At 36.0% G+C, this 24,860-nt stretch overlaps 1 protein-coding gene across 5 annotated transcripts in view; it reads right to left on the reverse strand.

The window, feature by feature from the left end:
* ANO10 (anoctamin 10) overlaps window positions 1-24,860 on the reverse strand; it is a 217,060-nt gene that overhangs the window by 140,714 nt on the left and 51,486 nt on the right. For all 5 annotated transcript variants that reach the window (XR_015552203.1, XM_087430808.1, XM_087430809.1 and 2 more), the window contains 2 exons: window positions 18,350-18,541; window positions 10,173-10,301 (listed from right to left, as the gene is read on the reverse strand). Coding sequence is in view for 4 of the 5 variants with exons in the window: in XM_087430808.1 (XP_087286934.1) it covers window positions 10,173-10,301; window positions 18,350-18,541 (321 nt within the window). In the remaining variant the exon portion in view is untranslated. The remainder of the gene's footprint in view (window positions 1-10,172; window positions 10,302-18,349; window positions 18,542-24,860) is intronic.

Raw genomic sequence — 24,860 nt, forward strand, 5'->3', positions numbered from 1 at the left:
GAAAAGATACTCAACATCACTGATCATTAAGGAAATGCAAATCAAAACTACAATGAAATACCACCTCAAACCAATTAGGATGACCATTATCAAAAAATCAGAAAATAACAAGTGTTGGCAAGGTGTGGAGAAATTGGAACCCTTGTGCATTGCTGGTGGGAATGTAAAATGGTACAGCCACTAGGAAAAGTGGTAAGCAAGTTCCTTAAAAAATTAAACACAGAATTATCACATAATCCAACTATGTTTCCGGCTACATCCTTAAAAGAAGTGAAAGCAGAGACACAAACAGATATTTGTACACCCATGTTCATAGCAGCATTATTTACAACAGCCAAAATGTGGAAGTAACCCATGTGTCTATTGATAGATGAACGGATAAATAAAATGTGGTATGGTCATGTGCCACATAACGATGTTTCGATCAATGATGGACCACGTATACAACAGTGTTCCCATAAGATTATAATGAAGCTGAAAAATTCCTATCACCTAGTGACATCATAGTTGTTGTAATGTTGCACAGCTGAAGAATAGGTAAGAGAAAAAGAAGTTGCAGGAGAAGAAAAAGAAGAACCCCCAGGAAAATTCACAGTGAAGAGTTTAGCAGAAGCTTTTACAGAACTCAACAAGTTCCTTAAAAAGTGTGAAAACATGGACCTCAACACCAAAAGGCTTTCATTAATAGAGAGGAATGTTCATGGTGCATTATCTGCTTACAAGCAAATCCATGATGGAAAAAAAAAACAAACTAAGCAAACCACCATGGACATATTCCTGAAAAGAGTGATACCTTAAGAAAAGCCATAGGTCCTTCAGGAGGTATTCCAGAATAAGGTAGTGTTATCATAGGAGATGACAGCTCCATGCATGTTATTGTCCCTGAAGACGTTCGAATGGAACAAGATGTGGAGATGGAAGTCAGTGATAGTGATGATCCTGACGCTGTGTAGGCCAAGGCTAATGTGTGTTTATGTCTTAGTTTTTAACAAAACAGTTTAAAAATAAAATTAAAAAATTTTTAAATAAAAAAAAGCTTATAGAATAAGGATATAAAGAAAGAAAATATTTTTGTATAGCTGTACAATGTGTTTGTGTTTTAAGCTAAGTGTTATTAAAAAGGATCAAAAAGTTAAAAAAAAATTTAAAGTTTATAAAGTAAAAAAGTTACAGTAAGCTAAGGTTAATTTATTACTGAAGATAGAAAAATATTTTCTTTATAAATTTAGTGTAACCTAAGTATACAATGTTTATAAAGTTTACAGTACTGTACAATAACGTCCTAGGCCTTCACGTTCACTCACCATTCCCTCACTGACTGACCCAAAGCAATGTCTAGTCCTGCAAGCTCCATTCATCTCACAATCAATGGAGGTGAACCATTTTTCATCTTTTATACCATATTTATACTGTACCTTTTCTATGTTTAGATATGTTTAGATACATAAATATTTACCATTGCATTACAGCTGCCTACAGTATTCAGTACAGTAACATGCTGTACAGGTTTGTAGCCTAGGAGCAATAGGCTATACCATATAGCCTAGGCATGTAGTAGGCTATATACCATCTATGTTTGTGTAAGTACCCTCTATGATGTTCACACAATGACAAAATCACCTAATGCATTTCCTAGAGCATATCCCCGTTATCAAGTGGAGCATGACTATATATATATATATATATAGACAGTGGAATATCATTCAGTCTTAAAAAGTAAGTACATTTTGATACATGCTACAACATGAATGAACCTTGAAGACATTATGCTAAGCGAAATAAGCCAGATATAAAAGGACATATATTGCATGATTCCACTTAGATGACACTCCTAGAGTAATCAAATTCATAGAGACAGAAAGTAGAATGAGCAGAATGGTAGTTACCAGGGTCTGAAGGAAGAGAGAAATGAGAAGTTAGTGTTTAATGGCTACAGAGTTTCAGTTGGGGAAGGTGAAAAAATTCTAGAGATGGATGGTGGTGACAAGTGCACAAAAATGTGAATGCACTTAATGCCATTGAACTGTACACTTAAAAATGGTTAAGAGGGTAAATTTCATATTATGTATTTTTTACCACAAATAAAAATTTAATCAGTAGAAGGAAGGAAATAATAAAAATCAGAGTGGAAATAAATGAAATAGAGACTAAAAAGTCAATAGAAAAGATCAATGAAACTAAGAGCTGGTTCTTTGAAAAGATACACAAAATTGACAAACAGCTAGACTCACAAAGAAAAAAAGAGAGAAGTCTCAAATAAATAAAATCAGAAATGAAAGAGGAGAAATTACAACAGATACCACAGAAATACAAAGGATTATAAGAGAATACTATGAAAAGCTATATGCCAACAAACTGGATAAACTAAAGAAATAGATAAATTCTTAGAATCATACAACCTCCCAAAACTTAATCAAGAAAAAACAGAGACTCTGAATAGACCCATCACTAGGAAAAAGATTGAAGCAGTAATCAAAAAATTCCCAAAAAACAGAAGTCCAGGACAACACTTCTTCTCTGGTGAATTCTTCCAAACATTCAAGGATGATTTAATACCTATCCTTCTCAAACTCTTCCAAAAAATTAAAAAGGATGAGATGCTTCCTAACTCGTTTTACAAGGCCAACATTACCCTGAAACCAAAACCAGACAAGAACAACACAAAAAAGGAAAATTACAGGCCAATATCACTGATGAGCATAGATGCAAAAATCCTCAACAAAACATTAGCAAATGGAACACAACAATACATCAAAAGGATCATACACTCCAATCAAGTGAGATTTATTCCAGAGATGCAGGTATGGTTCAACATCCACAAATGAACCAGTGATACACCACATTAACAAGATGAAGAATAAAAATCACAAGATCATCTCAACAGATGCAGAGAAAGATTTGACAAGATTCAACATCCATTTATGATAAAAATTCTCAATAAAATGAGTACAGAAGGAAAGTACCTCAACATAATAAAGGCCATATACAACAAACCCACAGCTAACATCATACTCAACAATGAAAAACTGAAAGCTATCCCTCTAAGAACAGGAACAAGATACGGATGCCCACTCTCACCACTCTTATTCAACATAGAATTAGAAGTCCTAGCCAGAGCAATGAGGCAAGAAAAAGAAATAAAAGGTATCCAAATTGTAAAGGAAGATGACATGATTTATATACAGATATCATATAAATCATATATATATTTATATATATATCATACATATATGATTTGATACACTATTTGCAGATGACGTGATTTTCTATATAGAAAACTCTAAAGAATCCACCAAAAAACTATTATAAATAAATAATGAATACTGAAAGTTGCAGGGTACAAAATCAACATACAAAAATCAGTTGCGTTTCTATACACTAACAACAAACTAGTAGAAAGAGAAATCAAGAATACAAACCCATTTAAAACCACAACAAAAAGAATAAAATATCTAGGAATAAATTTAATCAAGGAGGTAAAAGACCTATACACTGAAAACTATAAGATATTATTGAAAAAAATTGAAGAAGACATAAAGAAATAGAAAGATATTCTGTGCTTATGGATTGGAAGAATTAACATAGTTAAAATGTCCATATCACCTAAAGCAATCTACAGATTCAATACACTCCCAATCAGAATCCCAATGACAGTTTTCATGGAACTAGAACAAAGAATCTTAAATTTTATATGGAACAACAAAAGATCTTGAATAGCCAAAGCAATCTTGAGGGAAAAAAAACAAAGCTGGAGGTATCACACTCCCTGATTTCAAAATATACTACAAAGCTATAGTAATCAAACAGCATGGTACTGGCAGAAAAACAGACACAACAATCAATGGGACAGAATTGAGAGCCCAGAATTAAACCCATACATCTATGGACAGCTAATTTTTTGACAAAGGTGTCAAGAACATACAAGGGAGAAAGGAACATCTCTTCAATAAATGGTGTAGGGAAAACTGGACAGCCACATGAAAAGAATGAAAGTAGACTTATCTTATGCCATACACAAAAATTAACTCAAAATGTATTCAAGACTTGAAGGTAAGACCTGAAACCATAAAACTCCTAGAAGAAAAGAGAGGCAGTACACTCTTTGACCTGATATATACCTGAAATTTATATTATGTTATAAACCAATGTTACCTCAATAAAAATAATTTAATAAATTAATTAAAAAATACAATTAAATTTAAAAAAATTTTAGGAGGTTAAAATGGTAAATTTATGTTATGTATACTTTAGCACAATAAAAAAAAAAGGAAAACTGAAAGAGGAGTACACTATCAGTTACAGCCTCCTCACATACCCTCACCCTTTCACTTACTCTGGGTGATCTCCATATTAGTAATGATTTCCATATTAATAAATATTGATAAGATTATGAGCATCTCCTCATAAAAGAAAAAAAATACACACCAAAAAAATCACTCTTCTCTTATAAGGATCTAGCCTTGGTAACCAAAGTAAATACTTCTTATTTAAAGGTATAAGTCTAGGAAGTAATGAAACAACCTAAAACACTGCTGGCGTTTTGGCCTATGTGTGTTAATTTTAAGCTGAAAAATACCTTTCTTCTATGTCATGACTAACTCTAAATCATCTCATGGCTGTGCTTTCGTCTCCCACTCTTCAGGCTACCAGGTACCCCTAACTCACATCCTGCAAGTAGATTATAATGGGGTCAGAATTCAAAGTGAGAAGTCTCCACCAGCATGGAAAAAACTGCCTTATAAATTACTGTGAGAAATCAAGATTAAGTCACATCCAGACCTTCCAAAATACGCTACAGAAGCCTCAGACCTCACCAAAGGAAGAAGACAAAGAGAGCAAAGGGTCTGCTGTCTTTGGATGAAACTTGTGGATATCTCCTCCTCCAAAATCACCATCGACCATTCACTTGGCATATCGTTCATAATGCCTAGTTGCATCTCTAGAAGATGTATTTAACTATATGTGTGTGTACGTGCACATTAAATATGCATATCTTCTCAACTATGTTAAGAAGCAGAGCTCTAGAGGACAAAAATAAAAAGACAGCTTTGTCTTTCCTTAGCACCAGATTCAGTATCATATACATAGCAGCTCTCAATATTGAGTGTAATTTAATTAAGGATGAAAAGGATGAGCGACAGCACATAGAAGAAATAGACGTTAAATAAATAAACCTACAAGTAAATCAAGTAAGTTCAAGGCTTATAAGTGAGATAAATGCCATGAAGGAGAAGAATACGAGGCTTCATGAGACTAACAGAAAAGTTCTAGCTGAGATGGATGGATCACAAAGGCCTCAGCAATATCTGAGCTGAGACTTAAGGAATAAAAGTGTGTTAGCCAGGCCCAAAGAGAAGTCCTATGTGCAAGAGGTCCTATGCTGAAGAGGAAAAAAAAAGGTTAATAAGAAAGTGAAGACTTTCTTATTCTTATTCTTATTCTTTTCTTATTCTTATAGGACCCCCCTCAGGTGACAATGGAGTCCAAGTTGGCAACCTGGACTTCTACCACCAACTAGGTTAACAAGGTGACACACCTCACCCTCACCCTCACACTAGAGTGGTGTCAGAGGAGGCCTGCTAAAACATAAGATTTAGATAAGATCAAGAGTCTCAGAGCATAATGCAGAACATAACGTTCAACTTTCAATCAAAAATCACTCATCATAACAAGAACCAGGAAAATCTCAACTTGATTGAAAAGATACAATCAATAGACACCAGCACTGAGATAAGTCAGATGCTGGAATCATCTGAGAAGGATTTTAAAGCAGTCATGTTACATATTGAATGTTTGTGTCCCCCCAAAATTCATATGTGGAAGCCCAACCCCCAGTGTGATGGTATTAGGAGCTGGGGCCGTTGGGAGGTAATTAAGTTTAGATGAGGTCATGAGGGTAGAGCCCCCATGAAGAGATTAGTGACCTTATAAAGAGACATCAGAGCTTCCTCTCTCTGCCATGTGAGCACATAGCAAGAAGGCAGCTGAATGCAAGCCAGGAAGAGACTCCTCACCAAGAACCAAATCTGCCAGCACCTTGTTCTTGGACTTCCCAGAATTCAGAACTGTAAAAAATAAATGTCTGGGCGCTGGCCCAGTGGCATAGGGATTAAGTTTGGCGCACTCCGCTTCCGCGGCCTGGGTTCATGGGTTTGGATCCCGTGTGCAGACCTATATCACTCATCAAGCCATGCTGTGGCAGTGACCCATATACAAAATAGAGGAAGACGGGCATGGATGTTAGCTTAGGGCCACTCTTGCTCAAGCAAAAAGAGGAAGATTGGTAACAGGTTTTAGCTCAAGGCCAATCTTCCTCACACACACACAAAAAAATTGTCTGTTGTTTAGGTCACCCAGTCTATGGAATTTTGTTGTAGCAGCCTGAGTGAAGACAAGTCATCATAAAAATGTTTCAACAATCAATTACAAATCCTGTTGAAACATGGAAAAACAAAAAATCTCAGCAAAGAAATAGAAGTTATAAAAAGAACCAAATGGAAGTTATAGAACTGAAAAATGTAATAATAGAAATTCTTAAAAACTCAGTGGATGGCCTCAATAGAAGAGTGGAAATGAAAGAGGATAGAATCAATGATCTTGAGGACACATCAATAGAATTCACCCAATCTGAACAACAGAGAAAATATACTGAAAAAAAAAACCTGAACAGAGCCTTAGGGACCCGTGGGAAAATACAAAAGATCTGACATTCATATCATCAGAATCCCAGATGGAAAGAAGAAAGAGAATATTTGAAGAAATAATAGCTGAAAATTTCCCAAATTTGGTGAAACAACAAATCTACACACCTAAGAAGTTGAGCAAACCCTGAAGAAAACAAACCCAAATAAATCTGCACCAAGACCAACCATAATCAAACTTTCGGAAACTAAAGATAAAGAAAAAAATCTTAAAAGCAGCTGGAGAAAAAGGACACATTACCTCTAGGAGAACACCAGTTTCAATGACAGCAGATTCCTCATCTAAAACCACGGAGACCAGAAGGAAGTGCCAAAATACTTTCCAAGTGCCAAAATAAAATAGTGTCATCTATGAATTCTATATCTAATGAAACTCTCCTTCAAGAATGAAAGAGGAAAAAAAAAGTTCTCAGATAAAGAAAAGCGAAGAGAATTTGTCACTAGCAGACCTACCCTTAAAGACTGGTTAAAGGAAGATCTTAGGAAATTGTATTAGTTTCCTAGGGCTGCCATAAAAAAGTATTATGAACTGGATGGCGTAAAACAACAGAAATTTATTGTCTCATAGTCTGGAGAGTAGAAGTCTGAAATCAAGGTGTTGGCCAGGCCATGCTCCCTCTGAAACCTATAAAAAAGAATCCTTCCTTGGCATTTCCTAGGTTTGGGTGGTTGATGGCAATCCTTGTGTTCCTTGGCTTGCAGCTATAGCACTTCAATCATCACATGGCGTGCCCCCATGTGTTTCTGTGTGTCTCTTCTCTTCTTATAAGGACAACAGTTATACTGGATTAAGGGTCTACTCTACTCTAATATGACCTCATTTTAAGTAATTACATCTGCAACAACTCCATTTCCAAATAAGGTCACATTCTGAAGTACTAGGGGTTAGGACTTCAACATATCTTTTGGGGAGACACAATTCAGTCCATAATAGAAATTACAAAAGGAAAGCTTCATACTGTATGATTCCATTTATATAATATTCTTGAAATGACAAAATTATAGAGACGGAGAACAGATTCGTGGTTGCCAGTGGTTAGGGATGATGGAGGAAGGGATAGATGTGACTATAAATGGGTTAGCAGGAGAAAGATCTTTGTGGTGACAGAGATGTATCTTAATTGTGGTGGTGGTGGTGAAATGAACCTATACACGTGATAAAATGACAAAGAACTATACACACATTGTATCAATGTCAACTTCTTGGCTTTGGTATCATACTACAGTTACGTAAGATGTAATCATTGGGGTAAACTGGGTAAAGGGTGTATAGGACCCGTTTACTATCTTTCCAACTTCCCTTGACTTATATAGCCATGTGCCACATAACATTTTGTTCAACGACCGACTGCATATATGACAGTGGTCCCGTAAGATTAGTACCACATAGCCTAGGTGTGTAGTACACTACTAGCTTTGTGTAAGTACACTCTATGATGTTTGCACAATGACAAAATCACCTAACAACACATTTCTCAGACCTTATACTCATCGTTAAGTGATGCACGACTGTATTTATTTCAAAATAAAAAGCTTAAAAAAGAAATGAAAATTTAAGTCACAATTACAGGCTAACAATTTAAATTTTCTGTAGATAACTCAAGGTTTTTCCCTACAAACATTTTTAACAGAAACTCACTTATATTACACTCTAAGGAACCAGTTTAGATAATGACAGTAAAACAGTTGTTTTAATACGATATGAAGAGACAAAAAACTTAAGCGGAAGTATAATAGATAGAACCTAGAAGCAACAACAAAGTACCCCTAGAACTTGCAGATTAAGTGAATCCATGAGGACTAGACTATCAAAATCACCCTGTAACACTTGAGGTTCGCCATCTGCAGATTAGTCCCGTAGGCCAGGAAATCTCCCAAATTAAATGAGAAGAACGAGGCCTTGGATAGCTAATCAAGATATCACCAAATACATAAGAAAGCAGTAGCCCAATCAATGGAAATATACAAGAAGACTAGGCCAGCCAGAAATCTAGAGAAAGTGAAGGCAAAATCAAGAGGTGGGCAGTACTGCATGCATCCAGCACTGCTCAGAAGCAGGCTACGGACACCAAGATCTGGCTCACGACAGAGCCCTGCTTGGTTTGGGGGTAGGGATGGTTTTCAAGTTTTTTGTCTCTTAAGGCTATTACAGTCCTCTTCCTCTGGTTCTAAATTTACCAATAAATCTTCTAATAACCAATTCCACTTTTACTTTAACATCAACTGTTAGGGTCGTTGGAAAAGTACCTCCTTATGGTAAATTAACTACCCGGCATTCTGGTCAGTCCCTTGTGAGTCGCACTAGTTTTAAGTGTAAGTCAGTCCCCAAAGCCTAATTAACTCTGGGTGTACCGGCAAAGACAAGTTCCTAGATCTGCAAAGTTAAGGGCCATATCCTAATCAAGAAGGTACACTATGAGCCTGGACAGCAGGCCATCCTCTGTCTAACATACCTCTGTTTTGGTCTCTCACTTCCACAGGTAATAAATCAGCCTTACAAATGGCTCTCCAAAATCCTATTCAACTCACAAAATTCAGAACAGACCTACTTTTATCTGCCAGAGCCACTCTCTTCCCCTCCTACTCACTGCTGTCTAAAATCACTCTCCAAAATGCATATTCTACATATAGCATCTACTGCGAACACAGATTCCTATTAAATATGCTAAAAGAGCAAATAGAGCAAAGCAGAATATATTTTTTTAGCCACTACTGGAAATGTAAAAGTCCATGATTTCATTTCTTCTGGCAAGCCCTAAGTCCTGAGGCCTTAGGTATATGAATCACTGCTCTATGATCCTGCTAAATTCAGCTTTAATAAATTTTCACAACTTTTCTATTTTTAAAATATGTAAAAATGAACTACAATCACTAACAAAAAAAAATTTCTGTAAATTCTTCCATTTGCAATTGGTTGGTGCTTAATTTTCAAGATGTTACAGTAATCCATATTCAGAAACATGATAAACAAAATGAAAACCTAAAAAGTACACAGACAGCCTACTTGTACTTTTACGTGAAAATATGAGTCTTCTTACACATTACATTTTGGAGTTTTAGTGTTTTGCAATGAATTTCACAACTGTCGCAAATGAGACATAAATCATTATCAAAAAGCATTTCTTAGGATTTATTTGCTTAAGAAAGTAAAAGTGACAGATCCCTAGAATAAGCTACAAAGACATATTAAATCTACAGAATTCTATTTCAGCATTGGACAGGTCAGCACAATGGCCGGAAAAGTCACTTTCCTGTTTGCACCATGATGACTGTTTTTCATACCCGGGCAATCACCAGGAAAACTGAGCCTCAATCCTCATGTCTTCCCATTACTGGAACTCCTTTGCTTTCTTACCAGTAAATTCATGTTGCTAAATTGCCAGTCACTGACAGCCAGTGATATCACTGCTTTAGAATAAAAGAAGCAGCTGATGTAGAAACTATTTAAGACAGGTTTAAATTTTCACTTACCTCTGCTGCTACTACAATCAAAATCAGGTCCACTTTTGACTCTGGAAAGAGTGCATTCACTTGTGGTGACATTCCAATCAGAGCACAGTTAGTGACCACAGATATAACACTCATTGTTTCAAAAGCCAGCTAAAAAAAAAAAGAATAGGAAATTAAAAACTGCAAGGACCACTTTCATATTTCCTCATCCTTTTTCATATCATCTAAAATCAAAGGAAAAACCCTTTCCTTACTTCCAAATATTCCGAGTACATTTAAAAATTTTTTTCTATAATGCCATGATTTTCTTTAGCTTAAAAAAGCCATACTGTTAGAAGGTATGTTAGGTACATTTGGCTTGAATATCCCAATGCAGTTGTTCTACCTTCCCAACTGGAGGTGGCCGGAGACCTGAATTTGGAATACGTCCTGGGAGAATACACTGTTCAAGGTACTCTACCCTACTCACACCTACAGGGACTCTAAAGAAGCGCTGCCAGAGAAACGTTTCGCATTCAAAAACAGGTACAATTTCAAACAGAACTTATTTTGTGAAACTGTCCTTCCACTTTGACAGATCACACACCATATCTGGTTCAGCTACACCCGAAGCACCAGTTTCAGTGATCCCTTTCTAGTGGCATTTACCAGTCACCTGTAGAACTTTAGAAAAACACAGATGCCAGACCCCACGGAAACCAACTAAACAGACACTGATCCAGTGTTTACCGAGTATGGACTGTGGAAATGTTGCGACCATTGCTCTTTCCTTTTTTTTTTTAATGTACAGCACTTGGTGATCAATACTTAATAACTTAACCACTAATTCTAAGAAATACAATTACTATTAGAAATATAAATTTTAAAAGAAACAAAACAAAACATGATTGGATCCAAACAATAAATATCTTGTCCCATTGAGAATTTCTGCTATCTTATATTTTAGGAATCCTTTGTGTAATCTGATTATTTTCCATAGTTTTCTTTACAACAAACCTACTCAGGACTTTATATTCTCTTTAAATAGCTAAAATTTCTATTTATTCATCTTTTATAATTATAGTCATAGTTCAAAAATCAAATATTATAAGTATATAAGGAAGAGTCTCCTCGTCCCCCTTTCTCCCCTTTGCCAGCTCCTGTTCTCCCTACAAGATAATCACTATTATTAATTTCTTATATACCTTTCCAGACATTTTGTATGCAAATATAAGCAAACTCAAATATATACACCTGTCTTACTCCCTTTTTGGCATAATACGCATTGTCAGACTCCCTCATTCTTGATCACAACTGCTTAAGTATTTCATTGCATGGATGTACCAGAATATATTTAACCATTTCCTTATTGGTGGGCATTAATTGCTATTACAAACAATGCTACAATTAGTAACCTTGTAAATACATCATTTAACAAGTGTGGTAGTAGAATAAATTCCTGCAAGTGGAATAGCTGAGTCAAAGGTGCCATGCATTTGTAATTTTGATAGATATTACCAAGCTGCACTCCATGGGGTTGACCAGTTCAGCCTCCAATCAGCAACATATGAGAGTGCCTGGCTTCTTGTACTTTTAATACCTCTGTAACTAAACTTTTGGATTTTAAATATTACCTATATTGAGTTATAATTTATGTACAATAAACTGCATTCATTTAAGGTATAACTTCATTAAGTTTTGATAGATGTATTCACCTGTGAAACCACCACCACAAACAAGATAGAGAACATCTCCATTTCCCCCAGAAGACTCCTCATGATGCTTTGCAATCCATCCCTCTCTTTACACTCCGTCACTATAAATTAGTTTGCGTTTTCCAAAATGTTATATAATTGTAATCACACAAATGACACAATCATTTGTGTCTGCTTCTTTCACTCAGCATGATTTTGAGATTGATCCATATTACATATATAGTAATTCATTCCTTTATTCCTTTTTTATCCTTAAAAAGGATATATATTCTTTTTAATGGATATATACTCCTATTATATATCCATTTTATGAATATACCATAATTTTTTTATCCGTTTACCTTTTGATGGCAAATTGGGTTGTTTCTAGTTTGGAAATATTGTGAATAAAGTTACTATGGACACTTTCTGTGCAGTCGTTGTATGGACATATTCTTCCATGTCTCCTGGATATCTAGTAGTGAAGTGTTGGGTGTCACGCTAGGCATATATTTAACTTTTAACAAACTGCCATCTAGTTTTGGAAAGTGACTGTACCATTATACATCCTCACCAGCAACATATGAGAGTTCCAATTACTACACATCATTGCCAACATTTGGTACCATCAATCTTCTTAATTTTAAAATGGGTGTGTAGTCTATCTTATGCTTTTCATTTGCATTTCCCTTGTAACTAATTATAAATATTTTCATGAGCTCACTGGCCATTCACATATATTCTTCAGTGAAGTATTTCTTCAAATCTTTTGTCCATGTTTTTATTGGTTTAATTGTCTTATTATAGAGTTGTAGTTCTTTATATAGTTTGAATACAAGTCCTCTGGCAGACATATATCTCCTGAATATTTCCTTCCATTCTGTATCTTGCCTTTTGTTCTCTTAACTTTTGAAGAGCAAACTTCTCCCCCCATTTGGAGACCAAGTTATCCCAACACTATTAGTGGACAATCATTTCTCCCATTGAATTGAGATTTCACCTACATCACATAGTGAATTTCCGGACTTTCTATTCTGTTCCATTGGTCTGATTGTCTACTAATGCACCAGTAATACACTACTTTAATAACTAAAGTTATAAGACAAGTTTTAATACGTGGTAAGGAGTGTCTCTACTCTTCTTCTTTAGAGTTTTCCTGCTATTCTATTTCATTTGTTTTTCCCTGTGAACTTTATAATAAGTTTATCTAATCAAAAGAAAAACTTTGGGGGCCGGCCTGGTGTTATAGTGGTTAAGCTTGTGCCCTCCGCTTCGGCAGCCTGGAGTTCGCAGGTTCGGATCCCGGGCGTGAACCAACACACTGCTTGTCAAGCCATGCTGTGGTGGTATCCCATATAAAGTAGAGGAAGATGGGCAGGGATGTTAGCCCAGAGCCAATCTTCCTCAGCAAAAAGAGGAGGATTGGCATTGGATGTTAGCTCAGGGCTGATCTTCCTCATAAAAAAAAAAGAAAAAGAAAAGAAAAACTTTGGTCGGAATAGTGCTACACTTATAAGTTAAATTGCAGATTTATTAATGTGCAAATTTGTAAATTAAAGGAGGACTGGTATATTTAAAATACTGAGTCTTTCTATATCAAGAAGCTATTGCTGCATAACCAATAACCCCAATCTCTGTGGCTTAAAACAACAACCATTTATTTAGCTCACGATTCCGCAGGTGTACAATTTAGGCTGTGCTCATCCAGGCAATTCTTCTAGTCTCAGCTGACCTTGACTGGGCTTACTCACGTACCTTCAGTCATCCAGTGGGTCAACTGGAGACATGTCAGCCTTATTATGCTAGCTTGAACTTTTAATACTATGTTCAATAAGAGTACTGAGGGTGGACATCCTTCCATTTCTCCTAATCTTAGAAATAAAGCATTCAATTTTTCACAGTATGTTGTTAGCTTTAGGGTTTTTTATAGATATTCCTTATCAAGCTGAAGTGATACCCCTCTATTCCTATTTTTCTGAGAGTTTTGAAAATAAATGTGTCAGATATTGTCACATGCTTTATCTGTATTGATTGATATAATCATTTGATTTTTCTTCTTTAGACTATTAATAAGGTGGATTACATTGATTAATTTTTTTTTTCTTTTTTTTTTTTTGGAGGAAGATCAGCCCTGAGCTAATACCCATGCTAATCTCCTCTTTTTGCTGAGGAAGACTGGCTCTGAGCTAACATCTATTGCCAATCCTCCTCCTTTTTCTCCCCAAAGCCCCAGTAGATAGTTGTATGTCATAGTTGCACATCCTTCTAGTTGCTGTACGTGGGATGCGGCCTCAGCATGGCCGGAGAAGCGGTGCATCGGTGCGCGCCCAGGATCTGAACCCAGGCTGCCAGCAGCGGAGCGCGCGCACTTAACCGCTAAGCCACGGGGCCGGCCCTGATTAATTTTCTAATATTTAACCAGACTTGCATCCCTAGACTAAATCCCACTTATCACAGTGTATAATTCTTTTTACATATTGCTGAATTCTATTTGCTAATATTTTGTTAAAGTGTTCTGTGTATTTATTCACAAAGGATATTAGTTCATCGTTTTCTTTTTTTGTACTCTCTTTGGTTTTTGCTATCACACTAATATTAACTTCATAAAATGAATTGGGAAATATTCCCTCCTTCTATTTGCTAGAATAAATTGTGTAAAATTGGTGTTAATTCTTCTTTAAAAGAGAATTTGCCAGTGAAACCATTTGAGCCAGGACATTTTTGGGGGGAATTACAATTACAAATTCAATTTGCTTATAGTTATGGGGCTACTCAAATTATCTATTTCATATTGGGCGAGTTGCAGTAGTTTGTGTTTTGGGAGAAACTGGTCCATTTCATCCAAGTTGTCAAATTTATATGTGTGGAGTTATTCATAGTATTCCCTTATTGTCTTTTTGATGTCTGCAGGGTCTATAGTGATATCTGCTATTTCATTTTTATTTTGGCTATTTGTTTCTTCTCTCTTTCTTTTTCAGTCTTGCTAAAGGTTTGTTAATTATACTGATCTTTTCAAAGAACTGTTTCATTGATCTTCTCTACTATTTTTCTGTTTCAATCTCATTGATTTGTACTCTTATCTTTATTATTTCCTCTTTCCGCTTATTTTGGGTTTATTTTGTTCTTTGTTTCTAGCTTCTTGAGTAGGAGCTTAGATTGATTTGAGATTTTTGCTCTCTTCCAGTGTATGCATTTAGTGCTACAAATTACCCTGTCAGCACTGCTGTGGCTGTGCCCTACAAATTTTGATATGCTGTATTTTCATTTTCATTCAATTCAACGTATTTTTTTACTTCACTTGACACTTTCTATTTGACTTTTAATTATTTATAAATGTGTTGTTTAGTTTTCAAGTGTTTGCAGATTTTCCCAGTATCTTTTTATTGACTTCTAGTTTGATTTCATTGTGGTCAGAGAACATACTATGTATGATTTCAATTCTTTAAAATTTTTGAAGTGTGTTTTATGTCCCAGGAGATGGTCCATTTTGTTGAATGTTTTGTAAGCACTTGAAAAGAATGTGTGTTCTACTGTTGTTGAGTAGAATGTTCTATAACATTGATTAGATTCTGCTATTTGATGGTGGTGTTGAGGTTTTCTATACCCCTGCTGATTTTCTCTCTAGTTGTTCTGCCAATTTTTGAGAAAGGGATGTTAAAGTCTCCAACCATAATTGTGAATTTATCTATTTCTTCTTTCAGTTCTGTAAGTTTTTGGTTCACGTATTTTAAAACTTTGTTGTTTGGTGCATACACATTAAGATTGCTATGTCTTCTTGGTAATTTCACCCTTTAATCATCACAGAATGTTCCTCTCTGGTAAGTTTCTTTGCTCAGAAGTCTACTTTGATATTAATATAGCCACTCTTGCTTTCTTTTGGTTAATATTTCCACATATATCTTTTTCTATCCTTTTACATTCAACCTGCTTATATCATTTTGTTTGAACTGAGTTTCAAACCCAGCTTACAGTTGGGTCATGTATTTTAATTCACTCTGCCAATCTGTCTTTAATTGGTGTCTTTAGACCATTTACAGTTAATGTAATTACTTACGTTAGGACATAAGTCTGTCATTTCTTTTTTTTCTGTTTGATTGCTCTGTTTTTCATTTCTGTTTTCTTTTTCTTGCCTTACTGTGGGTTACTTGAACATTTTTTAGAACTCCATTTTGACTTATCTGTTTTTGAGTGTATCTTTTATATAGCCTTTTAGTGGTTGCTCTATGTATTACATTTTATATATATTTTATATGTTATATATAATATATTTTATATATTACATTTTTATCCTTTATATATTATAGTGTGTATGTGTGTGTGCATATATATATATACACACACACATATATATACACAATCATGCACCACACAACGACGTTCTGGTCACCGAAGGACCATATATATGGTGGTGGCCCCATAAGATTAGTACCATATAACCTAAATGTATAGTAGCCTAAACCACCTAGGTTTGTGTAAGTACACTCTACAGTGTTTGCACAATGACGAAATCGCCTAATGAAGCATTTCTCAGAACATATCCTCGTCATTAAGCAACGCATGACTCTGTGTGTGTGTGTGCATGCATACATATATATAAATATATAATCACAGTTTATTTGTGCCATTATTTACCAGTTCTAGTGAAGTATAGAAACCTACTTCCCATTGCCTATTTATAATACAACTGTCTTAATATTCTCTCTACATACATTTAGAATCATTAGATAGTGTTATAGTTTTTGTTTCAACCATCAAACACAACTTTAAAGACTCAAGAGGAGAAAGAAAGTCTATTGTATTTACTCATATTTTGCTTACCAGGTTTTTTCTTCCTAATGTTCCCAGATTCCTTCTTTTATCACTTCCTGAGTTTAGAGAACCTCCTTTAGCCATTCTTTTAGGACAGATCTGCTGGAAATAAATTCTGTTCATTTTCCTTCGTCTGAAAGTGTCTTGATTTCCCCTTCATTCTTGAAGAATATTTTCTCTGAATATAGGATTCTGTATTGACAGTACTTTTAAGCACTTGAAAAATATTTTGCTGCTTTCTTCTGGCCTCCATGATTTCTGAGGAGAAACTGGCTGTCATTTTCCCCTATAGGTAAGAAGTCATTTCTCTATTAGTGCTTTCACGACTTTTTCTTTGTCTTTAGCTTTCAGATGTTTAATTATGATGTGTCTCAACATGGATTTCTTTGGGTTATCCTGTTTGCAGTTCACTTGGCTTCTTGAATCTGTAGTTTGAGGTCTCTTGCCAAATCTGAAAAGTTTTGGCCATTATCACTTCAAGCATTTTTTCGGCCCCTCCTTCTTTTTCCTTTCCTTTCAGACTCCAATGACAGAAATGTTAGATCTTTTGTTATAGTCACACAGATCTGTGAGACTACATTTACTTTTTCAGTCTATTTTCTCTCTGTTGTTCAGATCGGGCAATTTCTATTGTTCTGTTTTCCAGTTCCTGATTCTTTCCTCTATCCCTTCCATCCTGCTGTTGTACCCATCCACTGAGCTCTCTATTTCAGTTACTGTATTTTCCACTTCTAAAACGTCCACTTGATTCTCCTTTACATCTTCTATTGCTTTACTGAGATATTCTATTTCTTTCTATTTTTTCATTTGTTTTAGGTGTGTTCATAGTTACTTGTTGGAGTATTTTTTTCATGGCTGCTTTAAAATCTTTGATATTTCTAATGTCTGTGTCATTTTGGTGGTGGCATCTACTGATTGCCTTTTTTCATTCAGTTTGATATCATCTTGGTTCTTGGTAATGATGAGTTACTTTTGATAGAAACTTAGACATTTTGGGTGTTATAAGACTCTAGATTTTATTTAAAGCTTATGTTTTAATTGGTTCCTCTGACACCACTCCAGCAGGGGAAGAGAAGACAGTATCTTGTCACTATAGGTAGAAGTAGAAGTCCAGGTTCCCTGCTTGGACACCACTGACACCTAATGTAGGAGGTGGGGTCCTTATTATCACTGTACAGGGGTCAGAGTTCTGGTTTCCCACTAGACCACCACTGATACTTCCTTTGCTGGGAGAGGTACAAGCGCCTCATTTGTGCTCCCATGTGGCTTCCATTGTGCTGGGTGGTGGTGAAAGTCCTGACTCTCCACTAGGCTTTCTCTGAGACCACCCCAGCAGGGACTGGAAATGGAGCCTCGTTACTGTCAGGCAGGCATAGAAGTCCAGGTTCCCTATGTGGTCTCCACTAACAATGCAGTGAGGAGGGCCTCATTAGCATTAGTGGGTGATGTTCCAGTTACTTTCCTAGAAAATTGTCAGAATTTTGCAACTGAAAGGGGTCTTAGAGACTATTTTACCTGACCCACCCCTCAACTTTAAAAACAAGAAAAGTGAGGCCCAAAGAAAGTTAATGACTATTTGAGTCACAGAGCTAGTTTGTGGTAGAGCAAGGATAAAATCCAGTTTTCCCAAATCTCTCTTTAGGGCTTCTTTTTAAAATTACAATGCCTCATTTTGTTATTTTTTTTTAAAGGAATAATTTTTTCTCAAATAATTACCTGCCATACACCAATACTGGCTGAAGGTTCTGAGAATGGACGTTTGAAGACTCTGCACATTTTTAAGGCATCTGAATTAACTTCGGTGAAGTTATTTAACACAGCAAAGGCAGCTGCTAATGGGTAAACACAGGAGAAAAGGCTCACATAACCAAACTGCAGGAATAACTCCAAGTAATCATCGAAGGTGCCCTGAGAATGTAAACCACAAGAAGAAAACAGGCATTATTTATCATCATCTAATAGGAATAACTTTTTACAATACTATCAAAGGCAGTGGTCTCTAACTGTTCAAAAAAAAACCTCCACGAGTTTCTTTCAATTCCTTCTTCTCAACAACAGAATTTACTTAAATTCAAAGGCAATTTTATTTTTAAGTCTCTGAAATAAAGAATGAAAAATAAATTAGCTGCTCATCTCATTGTGTCAAATCATTAAATTATTACATTTTTTCCTAAGATAATCAATAGCAAAGCTAAAGATGTCTGCTCTTAAACAAGTAAAAAGAAATGATCCAACGTGACTATTTGAAATCCCTCATATCATGGGTACCCCAAAATCTCAGTCCCTGACTCTCCATTAAAAAACTGATGGTGCTGATACCAGAAAAAATGGTGGAGTAAGGACCTCCAAAAGTTTGCCCCTCCATAAAAACAATTAAAAAATACCAAAATTTGTGAGAATCAACTTTTTCAGTACTCTGGAAATTAACCAAAGGCTTACAGCAATCCAGACAGCATTTAGCAAGAAAAACAGCTCAATCTTGTGGCATTTTAATTTACTCTAGTCTTATCTCCTGCTCTCCAGCTCTGCAGCAGCCTTGAAAAATAACAGCATGCATTCCCAGTACCAGAGGGAGCATAGTGGGGCTGGAGATCTTTGAAAGCCTCTTTCTCAAAGGGTAGTCATTATCTGACCTACCTAGTGGTAGCCTGGAGGATCCCACTCAAAAGGCTTGTCTTTATCCAACTTCACTGAGTCTCTCCCAGTACTAAAGGCTTCTCCCCAGGGATGTTAAATATTTTCACATCAGTTTGCCTGAGGTGATCAGTACCAGCTGAGGCAAACAACAGACTAGCCAGGGAGCTCAAAAGGAAAAGCTGAGGGGCCAGCCCAGTGCCGTAGTAGTTAAGTTCACGTACTCCACTTCAGTGGCCTGGGATTCGCAGGTTTGGATCCCAGGTGCAGATCTAGGCACTGCTTATCAAGCCATGCTGTGGCAGGCATCCCACAGATAAAGTAGAGGAAAATGGGAATGGATGTCAGCCCAGGGCCAATTTTCCTCAGCAAAAAGAGGAGGATTGGCAACAGATGTTAACTCAGGGCTAATCTTCCTCACAAAAAAAAAAAAAAAGGAAAAGCTGAGGAATGAGCTATCCATAGGCGGTTTGAAAAGCTCCAAATTTTTTCTAGGAATCTAGAAGACTGGGCATTGCATTGGATCGTGCATAAACTCAGGAAAGACCTGAGAAGGCTCTAATCTCACCTCTGACTCACCTTGAGGCTCTGTGCAAGCAGAAAGTGAATGCTAAAGCAGAATTTCAAACTTCCTGGCTTAGTGTTGAAGGTATACCCTAACACAAAAACAGAGACCTAACAGACATCTATAGAACACTCAATCCAACAGCAAATTGATAGAATTTGTTACCCAGCAGAATACTACTTCTTCTCAAGTGCACATGGAACATTCTTCAGGACAGATGAAATGTTAGGCCATAAAATAATTCTCAACGAATTTAAAAGGCTTAAAAAGCATACATGGTATCTTCTCTGACCACAACAGAATGAAATCGGAAATCAATACCATAAGGAAATTTGGGAAATTCACAAATATGTGGAAATTGAGCAACATACTCCTAAAAAAACAATGAGTCAAAGAAGAAATCACAAGAAAATCTAGAAAATACTTTGAGATGAATGCAAATGAAGACACAACACACCAAAGCTTACGGGATGGCAAGAAAGCAGCGCTCAGAGGCAAATTTAAGGCTGTAAAGCCTTTGTAAAAAAGAAGAAAGATCTCAAAATAATTGAAACTTCCATCTTAAGAAGCTAGAAAAAGAAGAGTAAACTATACCTAAAGCAAGCAGAAGGGAATAAATAATAAAAATTAGACTGGAATAAATAAAAGAGAATAGAAAAACAACAAAGAAGATCAATGAAACCAAATGTTGGTTCTTTGAAAAGATCAACAAAATTGACAAACCATTATTTAAGACTGTGCAAGAAAAAAAGACTCAAATCACTAAAATCAGGAATGAAAGAGAAGACATTACTACTGACCTTACAGGGGGAAAAAGGATTACAAGAAATACGATGAACAATTATATGCTTAAATTAACATTAAATAACCTAGATGAAATGGGTAAATTCTTAGACTGACACAAACTATCAAAAGTGACTCACAAAGAAATATAACATCTGAACAGACCAACAAGTAAAGACACTGCATCAGCAATCAAGAACTTCCCACAAAGAAAAACCTAGGCCCAGATGGCTTCACTGGTGAATTCTATCAAATATTTAAAGAAGAATACCAATTCTTTGCAAAGTTTTCCCAAATGTAAAAGAGGAGGAAATACTTCCCAACTCATTCTATGAAGCCAGTATTACCCTAATACCAAAACCAGCCAAATACATCACAAGAAAAGAAAACTACAGACCAATACTCCTTGTAAATAATGATGCAAAAATCCTTGAAAAAATATTAGCAAGCTAGATCCAGCAGCACATTAAAAGAGTTATACACCATGATCAAGTGGGATTTACCCCAGGATTGCAATGTTGGTTCAACATATGAATATAATCAATGTAACACAACATATTAATAGAACAAAACTACATATATACTATATATGTATATATAAAATCATCTCAATAAACACAGAAAAAACAAAATACAACAGCTATCATGATAGAAACACTCAACAAATGAGTAATAGAAAGGAATTTCCTCAACCTGATCAATGGCATTTACAAAATACTCACAGCTGATGTCATACATAATGGTGAAAGACTGAAAGCTTCTCCCCTAAGATCAGGAACAGGACAAAGATGTCTGCTCTCAACTCTTCTATTCAACTTTGTCCTGGAGGTTCTAGCCAGTACAATTAGGCAAGAAAAAGAAATAAGAGGTATCCGGAGCAGAAAAGAAGTAAAACTATTTCTATATGCAGAAGACATAATATTATATACAAAAAAACCTAAAGAACCCACTAAAAATTATTACAGCTAATAAACAACTTCAATAAGGTTGTAGGATACAAGATCAATATACAAAAATCAATGGTATTCCTATATACCAGCAATGAAGAATCTGAAAACGAAATTAAGAAAACAATTCCATTTACAATAGCATTGAAGGGAATAAAACACTTAGTAATAAATTTAATGGAGTGTAAGATTTGTACACTGAAAACTACAAATCATTGCTGAAATAAATTAAAGAAGACCTAAATAAATGGAAACAGATTCTATGTTAATGGATTAGAAGACACCATTGTTAAGATGGCAATACTCCCCAAATTCATCAACAGATTCAATGCAATTCTGATTAAAATTCCAACTGCATATTTTACACAAATGGACAAACTGATCCTAAAATAGAATTGCAAGGGACCCAGAGTAGCCAAAACAATCTTGAAAAAGAAGAACCAAGTTGGAAAAATCAAACCTCCTGATTCGAAAACCTGCTCCAGAGCTCTAGTAATCAAGATAGCGTAGTACTGGCATAAGGATAGACATAGGTAAATAGAATAGTATTAAGAGCCCAGAAATAAATCCCGAAATCTATGGTCATATGATTTTCATCAAGGGTGCCAAGATCATTTAATGGAGAAAGAATGGTCTTTTCAACAAATGGTGCTGGGACAACTGGATATCCACATGCAAAAGAATGCATTTAGACCCACTATCCACAAAAATTAACTCAAAATGGATCTGAGACCTAAATGTAAGAGCTAAGACTGTAAAACTCTTAGAAGAAAATATAGGAGTAAATCCTCCTGACCTTCGACTGGGCAATGGTTTCTGAACTATGACACCAAAAGCGCAAGCAACAAAAAAAAGAGAGAAATTGGATTTCATCAAAATTAAAAACTTTTGGGCAGAGGACACTATCAAGAAAGTGAAAAGAGGGGCTGGCCCGGTGGCACAAGCGGTTAAGTGCGCGCCCTCCACTGCGGCGGCCTGGGGTTCACCGGTTTGGATCCTGGGCGCGCAGCGATGCACCACTTGGCAAGCCATGCCGTGGAGGAGTCCCATATAAAGTAGAGGAAGATTGGCATGGATGTTAGCCCAGGGCCAGTCTTCCTCAGCAAAAAGAGGAGAACTGGCAGATGTTAGCTCAGGGCCGATCTTCCTCACAAAAAAAAAACAAAGTGAAAATACAACCCAGAGAGTGGGAGGGAATATTTGCAAATCATATATCTGATAAGAAATTTATATTCAGAATATATGAAGAACTCTTGCAACTCAATTATAAAAGACAGATAACCTAACTAAAAATGTACAAAGAATGCGAATATATATTTCTCCACAGAAGATATGCAAATGGCCAGAAAGCACATGGAAAGATCATCAATATCTTCAGGCATTAAGAAAATGAAAATCAAACCCATAATGAAATACCATTTCACACGCACTAGGATGGCTATCATTAAAAAAAAGAAGCAGCAGAAAATAACAAGTGTTGGTGAGGATATGGAAAAAAATGGGACTGCCATACACGGCTGGTAGGAATATAAAATAATACCTCTCCTTTCGAAAACAGTCCAGTAGTTCCTCAAAAAGTTAAACACAGAGTTAACATATGACCCAGTATATGGTAACGTATGTTCATACAAAACATATATTCATAGAAAAACTTGTACACAAATGTTCATAGCAGCATTATTCATAATAGCCAAAAAGTGGAAACAACACAAATGTCTATCAACTGATGAATGGATAAACAAAATATAGTCCTGTACGTCTATACACTGGAATATTATTCAACCATAAAAAGGAATGAGGTACTAATATATGATACGGCATGATAAACCTTGAAAACACTATGCTTAGCGAAGGAAGTCAGACACAAAAGGTTACATATTGTATGATTCCATTTATATGAAATGCACAGAATAGGCAAATCTGTAGAGACCGAATGTAGATTAGTGATTGCCAAAGACTGCAGGATGGCGTGACTGCTAATGGGTATGGGGGGTTTTGGGGGATGATGAAAATGTTCTGGAATTAGCGGTAATGGTTGTACAACCTTGTGAATTTATTAAAAACCATTAAATTGTACACTTTAAAATGGTAAATTTTATGGTATGTGAACTATATCTCAATTTTTTTTAAAAAAGTAAAGAAAAAAGCTGATAGTAATAAGGAACTTCTCTGGAGTCACCTTAGCAGAAGTAGCAGATACATCAAAGAGGCCAAAAAAGAGAGTCCATAGAAGAAAATGGGAAAAGCGTGGAAACATGAAGAAATCATTCTGAAACTATGTTTAAAACCTTCCTGATATGTTTAAAGGTTTAGTCCAAAGGAAGAAAGCAGCAATGGTCATTATATACCCTTGATTTGCAGAGGAAGAGATGTAAACAGTATAAGGTTAGTTATTTAGTGATCTTTAATAACTGGACAAAGGAAACTGCACTGAAGTAGGACATCTGGGCATTGGTGACTCCGATTTGTCACCTGAGTGACATCACACCTCCACAAGACCCAGTGACATGCTACTCAAACAACTCACTAGAGGCCTGCTGTTCACATTACGGCATTTATTCTGAGCAAGAGAAGCTAAGCAGCACTCTACGTCATGCAGTAACTGAGTGACAGAGCCAACCCTCATGACGCCTAAGGCCACACTCACCAACTTCTGACATCCCGAGGCCTCCTCAGGATCGTTCAGTGCACAGGCAACAATTTCAGTTTAATAATAATACTCATTACAATACTTTAAAGCAATATTAACCATTAATATTTTAAAATTAGTAATTATAATGATAACTGCATCTCAGAGTCAGTCTTTCACCAAGACATGCATATTAGGCTCAGTAGCTGAGAGCTTTAGTAAAAGTCAGATTCCACTTCCAGTCAGTTTCTTTTCTTAGTTCATATTTTACTAAAATAGAAAATGCCCAAACATAATTAAAGAGTATTGAGAATGGCGGGAAGTGCTTCTTTCAGATGCTCTGGATATTTGGATGAAGCATGAACCCAGGGATTTTAAGTGAGTCTCACTGGCTGTTTTCAAGGCTTGCCAAAAAGTAACGCCAAACACATGTGCCTCAGGAACTGGCAGGTTGACGCTCAGCTGGGGATTCAGGAGTGAGCAGTTTCTAAACCACTCTTTGGTTGCATTTGGCTCCAGAAAGTATTTCCTTAACGTTGTGTTGCAGCATACAGATGTGGTTTTAAAATACGCCCAGTGATATAGCATCGATTTATTTCTCTGAAGAGTGAAGTAATCAAGAGTTAGGAAAGAGTAAAAGTCCTAGCAGTCAATCTGTTTTTTACCACA

Source organism: Ceratotherium simum, chromosome 5 (genome assembly GCF_057802395.1).
Source record: "Ceratotherium simum simum isolate JZ-2026a chromosome 5, ASM5780239v1, whole genome shotgun sequence".
NCBI classification, from domain to species: domain Eukaryota; kingdom Metazoa; phylum Chordata; class Mammalia; order Perissodactyla; family Rhinocerotidae; genus Ceratotherium; species Ceratotherium simum.